Genomic DNA, 10564 nt, shown 5'->3' with positions numbered 1-10564 from the left:
AGCTAAAATAAAGCTATGTTGAAACCAAAGCGTTTCAATCAATACATTAGATAATTACAGATTGTGTCAATAAATACCCAGTTTTTAAACTGTTTAACAGGCAACTTTTTACACAGATACCAAGAAGGGAAAAAAAATAAAATATTTACAATTCAGTGCCCTGGGGAAAGAAAAAGATTTAAAAAAATCTTTTTTTTTTTTTTTTTTTTTTAATTCTTTTGGCACCAACACAAATAAAAAGAATAAATTATAGAAAAAAAGAATCCACAAAGGCAGGAGTCTATCCCGGTATTCATTAAAAAAGTGTGTGTGTGTATATATATATATATATAAAAAATATGTATATATTATATATATATATATATGCAGAGAAACCTAGGAATGTTATAAAATATATTAGTGCCAATAAATACAGAATGGTACCAGACTTTCAACTGTCAGTATTTTTGATGCAGTCTGAAGGATAGAAACTACCACCTAGGAGATAACTGAATGGGATTTTTCAGTCTAAAAAAAGGACAACAACAAAAAATATTAACAATAATAACAATAATTATATATATATATATCCAGGAAATCCTCTATCTGCCAGTAGTATTCCTACAGTCACCCTCCTGCCCAGCGGGGAGGTCTCCGGGAGTGATGCTTTGCAGGAGGATGTGGCAGCGAGCACAGGGCGAACACCCGCTCACAGCCACAGCGGGTCAGCTCCACTTCCAAGTTGACTGGCTCAATACCAGAGAAGATGTACAATTAAATAGTAATAATAATGATTAACACCCAAGCAACCCAGCCTTCACCATATTTGTATGCCAGAAGTTCCCTAAATTGCTGGCAGGAATAGCAGGTACCCAAGAGCATCACCATCCCTGCTGTCAGGGATATAAACACTTCAGACAATGGAAAAATCCTCAAATCCATATTTTGCGGTTTTCCCCGTCTGGGTGTTTCTGCACATGCAGGGCAGCCCACCATCCCACTCCCACAGCAGCAGGGCCAGGACACCAAAGCTGCCACCTCCCTCAGTACCGGTAGTGCCAGGGATCATTCCCATTACAAAAATCTCACATTTTCCAAGATGGGATTTAAAGCTGGTAGGTTTCAAAGCCATTGCTGGTTTTTTAACATACCACTGGCGCAGGCACTTAGTGTCTCACTGACCTACAGATTTTATGTCCAGTTACATCTCATGGCCAAATAGTGTCATGTTCTCAAACTGACTTAAATAACAAGAGGCCAAGAGGGCCTCTAATATTCTTCCTAAATGCAGTAATCTCTATAAACCAAAAGCCTTCAAGGTTTTCAAGCTTTCTTTTCAACTGTTATTCTTTCTTTTCTCTAAAACCGCACTCAAAAGATAAATAACCCAATAACCTTCATATCCACCTCTTTTACTTGATTTACCTGATTTACCTATAGAAAAAATATATAGTATAAATAGTCTGACCCACTAGATTTTGGAGCTGTGGTACCTTTGATGTTGGGGAGCACTCGCTGAGGAGCATGAGCACAGTGTTGCTGTTGTTGGCTTTGCTCTCCCAAAGACCCCCTAGGGCCACAAAGGTCCTTCTAGTTACATCCCCACCCTTGCTAACAGTTCCTCTGCATATTCAGGCACCATAATTGATCAGGAAAGATCTCATGGCCAAATCCTTAAGAGATTAAATAAATTATTAAATAATTTATAAAAAGTGTTTGGGTTGGTTTTGTTTGTTTAGAGCTAGTTCATGTTATTTCTGGAACAGTTGAAGGCTTTGTGTGTTGTGCTCTCTATTACAATATTATGGAGATCAGACACCATCATCACGTCTATTGACAGAAACCAAAGGATGTTGAACAAACATTTGTCCCATCCCTCCCAGCCGCTTGCATTTGACTCTTTTGGAAATGTGAGGTGAAGACCAAACAGCTAACATCTTTCAGACTCAGAAAATCCATGGTCATCTATAGGATGGGTGCTGCTGAAGACATTACTGCCCTTCCAGGTCATTGACAAACCACAGTGCTATTCATGTACTACAGGTAGAAAATAAATAAATACAGATATATTATGCAAAAAAATATGATTGTACACATAATACATCTGAGGTATTACCAATTTAAATAAGGTTCCATGCTAGTTCAAGCTTCGGTGCCTAGTTAAATTCTGGAATTTGCAATAAATAGATGAAGAATGATTATGTATATAGTGTATGGATCTCTTCTGTAAACCTTGTCCGATTTAAACGCAAGAGCCTGCTGGGCTAACTCTTACGCAAACCACAAATTTTCACAATAAATACAGCTTCAAAAAGTTGCCTTAAAAAGTTCCTGCAACACTGAAACATTTCTAGAAGGGGCTGTGTGTACGACTGGCAATGTTAGCGAGGAGTATTTCTCTACAGGTCTTTTCATACAAAACACAAGGAAACTCATACGTGAAAGTCTTTTTCCCTCCCTCCCCACCCCATCATGAAAGTTTAGAAATTTTTGCACAAACAGTGAGAGAACTGATTGTAGCTGCAGTATGTCAAAACGTCCACGTTCTACAAAGACCAAAAATAGTTTGTTTGCTTAGAAAGTCCTTTTCTGTTTGATTTTTTTCTCCTTATTTTTGAGTAACACATCATCCTTTTGGTGCAAGTTTGCCCACTTCGGTTTTCCTTCAGGCTGTTCCTCGCTGCTCAAGCATTTCACACTTTCACCGTCTCCATCAGCGATGACTTGATGGCATCCTCCAAAAGTTGATTGTCTGTGAAAGGGGCTGGGGTTTCAGGGACAGATTCGGACAAACCAATAAGGGACTCCAAGAAACAGGAGCCCTGGTCTCCAGCTTGTGGGAAACCTGGAAAATTAGGCAACTGAAACTGTAACGCTGAGAAGTTATCGAGGTTCTCGTACTCCTTCAAGGAGTTGTAAAGGGGTCCCAAATTATAGTCTGAGAAGGACTGGAAGAAATCCAAGGAGTCTGAGGAAAGGCTGAGGTCAGCGTAGCTCCTGGAACAGGGCTCAGCTGGGGATGAGGTGCAGCAGGACAGTCCATCGCACCGTGCATGAGCAGCATCCTCCAGCAAACTGCCACTGTCCTGGTTAGCGTTCTCATCCAGGCACTCGGAGAGGTGGGATAAGTGGCCAGGGACAGGCTTAGGCTCATCACCATGGTCCTCGATGAAGAAATCGGTGGGGTGGAAGCAGCTCAGGTCATCATGACCATGGCCACCCTCTTCCTCGGCATCTGAGTCGTTGAAGTGGAGGATGCGTGCCAAGCCATCGTCATCCACATCCGACTGGGATTTGTCGGAGGGGAGGCTCTCGTAGGGCTCCTCCAGGTCCTCACTGGGGTGGGAGGAGATGGAGGAGTCTGTCATGTCACTGCTGCAGCTGTTCTCCCCCAAGGCCTCCAGGTCAGGGCTGAACTGGAAGGCGGGTGCCAGCGGCACTGCACGCTCCTCCAAAGAGCCCTTCCCTGTTGCACATCCCAACTGTGGGAGCCGTTCCCGAAAGGGGGGCTCGGCCTCTGCCACCTTCTCACTACTCTGCTGCTGCTTCTCCAGCTCCAGCTTCATGATGGTGTGGATGAAGTGGGTCTGCACGCGGGCCTGGTTGAACTCGATCCTGCCCTCAGTGTTGCCACAGCCATCCTTGGTGCAGCCACAGGGGAAGGAGGTGTGATCCATCTGGCACAGGGAGAAGCAGAGGTGGAGGGTTAGGACCAAACCTGGCAGCAGAGAGTTGAAACCACCCACAACTCACCCACCTTGAGGAACTAAGTAACAGCTGAGGGGTTTAAAAGCAGGCTACAAAAACAAAATAAATAAAAAAGGCACCCTGTTCTTTTGAAGGGTTGTCATAAAAAAAGTTGGGTTTCAGTAAAACTGAAGTTAAAAGATTTCGAAAAAACAAAATATAATATAAAAAAATATAAGACATAAAGGGGCAAACGTGAGTTTTTTATATATTGCATCATGGTATTTAATACATGATCCATATCATGCACTTCTGCCACTCGCCAAGATAAGGACAAATTGCCCAACAGGCATCTGCAGCACCTTTATGTCCCTGTTAGCAGCAGCCGCTAGAGGGGGGCTGTGTCCCACTCATGGAGCACCCGGCCCCCTGTGTGCACCCACCTGCCTGTGCACAACCACTCTACATCAGCCCCAGCCTGCAACCACAACACCAAGGGAGCCAGCGGCACCCTGAATACAGGATATGGCTCCCCAGGCACAGCTGGGCAGGCATCCATAACAAATAACATGAAAGATATAATAAGCTAATGGAATACAGAGGTGGTCGGCACAGCTAGCTACAGGGTGACACTCAGCTGGCACTCCCACGTTTGCCTGCACACGCTGGGAGTTGTGACACACCAAGGGAAATGAAACTAAAAATAAAAGCAGGGGGAGGAGGAGAAGTCACAGCCTCGTGTGAGGAGCAAGAAGCTTCCATTTGCAAAGACATTCCCACATTGCCAATCTCCAACAGGAGACCAAGCAGGTACAATTGTTGTGGGGACAGAACAGGCGGGTGCATTCACACTGCAGGCTTGGGCACATCTCCATGGCTGCAGCGGCAACATGGGATGGCTGCACGTGTGATTTGGGAATCAGATGCTTCTGAGTAGCGTCTGCTTTGCAGCCTGGGAGGCATCTCCAAGAGCTTTTCTTGCCTGCTTTGCTCTGAGTACAGATGGGAACAGATGTATTTTACAGGCTGTCCTAAATGTATCCTGCTTGCTCAAACCCTTCCTGCTACAACATCGATGTCAGCTGGAGCCCCAGCTTTTCCCCCATGCCCAGAGGCGAGGGCAGTACCTGACATTTAATGCCTGCCAAGCTGCAGCTGCAGGTCTCTGGGTCGCAGACCTCCCGGCAGTCGCAGCCACAGTCCTCCCGGGACAGGCGGATGTTGTGCAGCTCCCGCTTCTCCTCCTTGTCGATCTTCTTCACCCCCATGGCTTTCAGCAGTGCACGCCTCTTCTTGGCAGGGTAGGGCTGGAGAAAGAAGCCGTCCTCCAGGTCCACGTTGCTGACATCGATGTCATCATCAGAGATGTCTTCAATAGTGAGCTGGTTGGCCTCCTCTGACTCCTTTGTGCCATTCATGGTTAGCTATGGGCAAAAAAAATGGGCAAAGCATTAGAGATGTGCTGGGGACAAAGAGCCATCAGCACCCCCAGGTCAGAAGAAACAAGAAAGGAAATATCTGCCCCCCATTCTGGCGGATAACAGGACCAACATCTGTGTCAGAGCCCCCAAAGACTTGACAGACACCTGACACATAGAGTTCACGGTCTTTTCCATCACTTTTCAAAGGTGGAGAACTGTGCTGAAAATCCCACAGGGGAACCTGTGTTTTTCTGGGACCCAAACAGAGTTAAGAACTAATGTCCCCAGGTCTCAGAGAGGCTCCTAGGAGGAAGACTGGCCATTAACTAATGACATCCACCAGTTCCTCATCAACCCAGCCCCATACTCCTATACTCACTTTCCATTTCAATGCCTCCAACTTCTCCTCTTTTAATTTCTCTTCCAGTTTCACCCGACGAACGTTTTCCTGTTCCTTTGAAAACTCTGCTAGCGTGAACTGCCGGGAGGAGCTGTGTTTGCTCACCATCCCCAGGGTACAGCCCCCGCGACTAGGCACGCTTGTGAACCCCTGGCAGCGTGGGAAGTAAAACACAGTGACCCGGTCAAACTCCACATTGTTCTTCTTTAGCCGCTTGGATTTCTTCAGGATAGATGTGGCTAAAAAGGGGGGAAGAAAGAAACAGCACAAAGTCAGTACTGCCATCCTGCAGGCAGGACAGAAATACTACAAACAGGCTGTAAATACTAGAAACAGGCAGGACGTGCAATTACTCTCTCAACAAAGACATGATGGGACAAGCTTACAACATTGCTTGATAGCTTCTGATGTTTTAGGATCTAATACTTCAAAGGTCAGATAAGGCTGGAGAGGAAACTAAGCCAAATCCTGATGCGCACTGGAGTCACCGATCAGATTCACCCTTCTTCACTGCTTCTCCTTACCTGACTTCCTCCAGGAAACATACATTTGCTTATTCTTCACATGCAGCAGAGCATAACAAACAAGTAACAAACTATCCTACATGCCTGTCTTGCTTTAACCCCAAGCACCCTGCCCCACATTTAAGAAGCTCGTGTCTGCCAGGACACTGGCACTCCAGTGCCATATGGCTCCAGCTCTTGTGGCACGGCAGAAAATAGCCAAAATGTCTGTTTTCCTGGTACTTCCTTTCATCATCCACTGGGAGGAACTATGAATCTATATTTTATTCTCAAGAGACTCATTTAATAGCAGCTGCAAAGATGTTAATCTTTATGCAGGTGATCACAGGGTAAACACGGCAATACATGACTCTGGTTTATCTTAAACTGCTGAAACATGCTACACACCATTTAAAGCGGAGCCTCTCCAGAGATACCTGGTTCTGCACATTTGCACATGCAAACGTAGCAGATGAAGCAGGACTAATTAACCAGGGCAGTTTCAGAGTCAGTGAGGTTCCACAAATGTAGCTGGCCATGGAAAGCAAACTGAAATGTGGTGGTAGGTTATAGAGCTGCCTTTTCTGATGCATGAGCATGTCAGGGACAAGAGCAGCTATGCAGAAATTCAGTGGTGCGGTTTCTTGGTCCTGTTCTCTCGTGGTGCATAGATGCCTTGGTTGCATAAAATAAGCCAAAAAGGCTTGGTGACTCCCACAAAGCTGGATCTGAGCCCCCTTTGGGTGGCAGAGTTGCAGGCAGTTCTATGTGGGGAGCTAACCAAAAGGGCTGCTGAAAACCCTAGGGGCTCGGCTGGTTTGGCTGGCCCTGAAGGCTGGGAAAGTGCGAGACCGGACAGTTAGCTGCACCCATGTTTCACAAGTCTCACTTGCCAAACATACAGCATTTCGGTTTCACATAAAAAAAAACCCCAAATGTTCACCCAGCTGCATCAGCAGCTTCTGCTGAAGAGCTGGGGGTTTCACACTGCTCCCTGCAGTCACTTTGATGGTATCTTTGCACTGTGTGTTGCATTTTCATAATAACTTTGACTCAATCTTCTAAAACATTAGCTCTTTATCAAAAGGCATGTTAACCACTGCGATCATCTATCAGCTGAGCTGCTGCACTTTGGCATTTGCTTCTCTCTCCCTGCACCCCTCCTCTGAAATTGTTTTCCCATTCCTGACCCTTTTCCAATTGAGCCAGAGAATACAAAAAGTTCATTGTTTTGTCACAAAACCTGGGAAGACAAGCAAGAATGAGACTCTTTATTATTACAAGACTTCTAAAGCCTTTTCAGACCGCTGTGTGTTTGTGTATGTCTGCTAAGTGGACCTTAACTGCTACATACAGTGGGTGTTCAGTATAATTTACTAGGTTGGACTATTTCTTCTCTGTGAAGATGTTCCCCTATTGTATCTTTTGTTTTTCCCTTCACATGGCAGATAAAGAATTTTATGACCTTGTCTTCTGTGTGCTTTCCTAAAAGCTCTCAAAACTGATATTGCTGGGAAAACAAAATAGCATTTATCTGTACTAACAGTGGAGGCAATGTCAAATGTGTCATGTTCTTTGGCAAAGTACCCAACTTAAGTAGGAAACAAGTTCTGAAATGGTAATTGCACCACTGGTTAATCATTTTTTAAAACCAGTGTTCTGGGCCTTTGCTGTCTGTTTGGGTTTTGGCTATGGAATAGCTTAACAGGGGATTAAGGGATGGTGGGACTGGTCCACAGCACTGGCTTGGAGGCCCCTGCATGCCTGTGCACAGCCAAGTCCTTGGGTTTATATTACTGGAAATTTGGACTTCAGCAAAAGCACTGTAAAGAACAATAAATGCTGGGAGGAAGGGCTAAGGAAGACTAGCCTGAGGATGCTGGCCCATTACAAAACGAAGATAAACTGGCATAATGACAGGGAGCTGGCTGCTTCTACTCCTAAAGGTGTGCTCCAACGGGGGTCTCTGCATGGTGATAACCCACCATCCTGCTACATAAAAAAACACAGAGGAAAGTCTGGTTGCAGGAAAGTGGCTGATGGAGATACTCACGGGTGAAGCTGGGCGTTAAGGCAGAGCTAGGCTTGGGCTCTCCGCGGGAGCTCTCCTCATCCGTCTCCCAGCCTGAAGACGCTGAAGACGAGAGGGGGGAGCAGGAGGAGGAGGAGCAGTAGGTACTGTCATCCCCCAGCTCTTCATACTTCCTTTTCAATACCCCACTCATGGTGACACCGTACTTTTCATATAACTGGAAAACAAAGGAGAAACACAAACTGAAGCAAGGGAAATACTGGCAGTTTCTGGTGATGAGCAGGATGGCTTTAACCCCCAGCAAGGCTTCTCCACCAGGTCTACCTGGCCATGCAGGGGTGATTCCCAAAACGGGCTCCCTAGGAAAACCACACCTTGCTACCCTTGCTGTGCACACCTGCTGAACCTCGCTCCCTTTTTATGATGCTGCAGAAAAAAGATTACCACTGCACACAACAAACTGTCCAGAAACCAATTCAATCAACACAAATGTTATCAAAGAGTAAGTATTACATTGTGCTTACTAATTCTTTTATGTTAAATCCTCACCCAGATCGCTTTCTATGCAGTTACAGCTTTAATGTTTTGCTAATTACAAAAATAAGCCAGTTTGCAGAGAACAATCTGTTGGCATGATTTACTTGCTACAGCCCCCTGGGGAAACAGACTTATTAAATGAAGCACTGAAATACAAATATATCAACTGTGAAGAACAGCTCTTCTTCTCTTAGTGCCTTTCATAGTCAGTCCTCCATTCAATAAGCTATTCTTGTTTAGGCTGGGTTATGTATCAAGCATAGTAGCAATTAAAAACAACGCAGCTAATTAAAAACAAAGGAGCTCTGTACTTGCCTAGATTCCTAAATTTCCTGCATGCTTTTCCCCTGTTCATCTTAAAGAAAAAAAGGAAAAAAAAACCACAAACAATCCAAGAAAAAAAAAACCACCAAACAACAAAAAACTTTGTTGCATCTTTAACCTTTGCTTTTATGAAGTTTGTGGGGATTCTGTCTCTTGAAATTGCACAAAAGCTGCCCACTTTGCCTACAATGGGCTAACAGATAACACAACCCCCATAACCTGAGATGCTCTTGCCTAGGTTATGGACTGTTTCTCCTTTTAGATGCTGGCAACAGTGTACCAGATACTTCTGCTTCAGCGTAAGTCACTGCTAGCTTATTTTGAAGCTATACCCAAAGCTGAGAACCAGGCTGCTGCTGGACCAGTGACTTACTCTGACCCTATCCCACCAGGCTGCAAGGCACAACCATAGTGGAAGAGATGCAGCCCTAGCCCAGAAACCTCCAGCAAGAGGGGAGAGCCCCAGTGACATGGGATGCTAGCAGCCACCTCACCAATAAAACCATAGGTAATTACACAAACCCTAAAGCATCCCTAAGATTCAGATGACATGGGGATGGACACATACATCCCAGGGACAGGGACAGTGCAGATATGGGGTGCCAAATACCCAGTCCCCATCCTCTCCTGCCAGCTGAAGCTCCTCCACCGGCCAAATTTCTTCTAACTGTAGCACTTTCTCACCCTCTTTTGCATGTCTGAAGTTAATTTCAGTCCCTGAAGAAAAAAAAAAAAAAAGAAAAGAAAAGAAGAACCACCCCAAAACCAAAAAACCCCAACAAAACACTAACCCCGCCCTCCCAACAGCCCTGAGCAGGCAGCGCAGAAACCGCACCAGCTTCAAAATCTCAACCATGGGATTCTCAGTACCTTGATAGCGTCGCACAGTAACATGTAGCAGGATGGGAGCACACGCTGTGCCTTCAAAGCCCTGTGCCAGCCCTCATTAATTATGCTTACCAACAGCTTCCCAGGAGACAACAGTCCCCTAAAAGGTCAAAAAAATCCCTGGGTGAAGTAGCTCCAGCCTGAGAAAGTTAATCATTCCCTGCAATGCACGTCTCTGGGGCCAGCGCATCCACTATAGCCCCCTGAACCTGTGGGCTGGGAAGAGGTTATCCTCTCCATCCCTCCTCTTCCCTGGCAGTCCCACCGCTGTATGTGGTTCTGCCACAGACAGGTTGTTGGTTTTTTGTCCTTAATCCAAAAGATGGGAAAGTGGATTTGGCCACCCTCCAGCCACAGTAGCACATGTCCTACCTGACACCTGAGTTAACCCCTTTTCTGCCTGCACCCTTTGAGCAAAGCAGAGCTCACAAGCAGCCACGATGCCCAAACCAGCTACTTGGCTGCATTTATAAACTCTGCTCTGTTTTGCACTTGCTTTAAGAAACCACCAGTGCAAAGAAGCCCTCCGAATCCACAGCAGGGGTCCAAACCAAAGCCTGAACTGCAGCCAGAGGTTTGCTCATCCCAGCTGACCCCATCATCCACCCAGAGGGGACAAAATCATTACAAGAAATCATGCACATGGCTTGAAAGAGCATCAGCTCGTGCCACAAAACTGCTCGCAGCTCCAAAACACATCTCACCTCCAAAACTGCCAGTGAAGGATGCCACTGTCTAGCCAAGGGAGGGAGAAAACAGCTTCCCCAAAAGCCCACAGGACACATGTCCAATG

General features: G+C 45.7%; 1 protein-coding gene across 1 annotated transcript; it reads right to left on the bottom strand.

Moving 5' to 3' along the window:
- Positions 1–2017: 2017 nt before the first annotated feature.
- On the bottom strand, positions 2018–9553 carry CSRNP1 (cysteine and serine rich nuclear protein 1). Its single transcript, XM_062621385.1, has 4 exons — positions 8044–9553; positions 5467–5726; positions 4794–5090; positions 2018–3656 (listed from the first exon to the last, which is right to left on the bottom strand). Exons 1-4 carry the CDS (start codon positions 8213–8215, stop codon positions 2673–2675), a joined length of 1713 nt encoding a protein of 570 aa, XP_062477369.1. The 5' UTR covers positions 8216–9553; the 3' UTR covers positions 2018–2672.
- Positions 9554–10564: the final 1011 nt, after the last annotated feature.

Source organism: Pezoporus occidentalis, unplaced genomic scaffold, assembly GCF_034315485.1.
Source record: "Pezoporus occidentalis ecotype Australia unplaced genomic scaffold, CSIRO_AGI_Poc_V1 ctg23, whole genome shotgun sequence".
NCBI classification, from domain to species: domain Eukaryota; kingdom Metazoa; phylum Chordata; class Aves; order Psittaciformes; family Psittacidae; genus Pezoporus; species Pezoporus occidentalis.
Note: the sequence above shows the minus strand (reverse complement) of the source record. Positions and strands in the feature narration are given on the sequence as shown.

Coding starts and splice junctions, on each gene's coding strand:
- CSRNP1 (XM_062621385.1), bottom strand. CDS start 8,215: ATGAGTGGGGTATTGAAAAGGAAGTATGAAGAGCTGGGGGATGACAGT. Junction 5,727..8,043: donor CTTAACGCCCAGCTTCACCC/GTGAGTATCTCC, acceptor CCCCCTTTTTAG/CCACATCTATCCTGAAGAAA. Junction 3,657..4,793: donor TGGCAGGCATTAAATGTCAG/GTACTGCCCTCG, acceptor TCCCTGTGCCAG/ATGGATCACACCTCCTTCCC.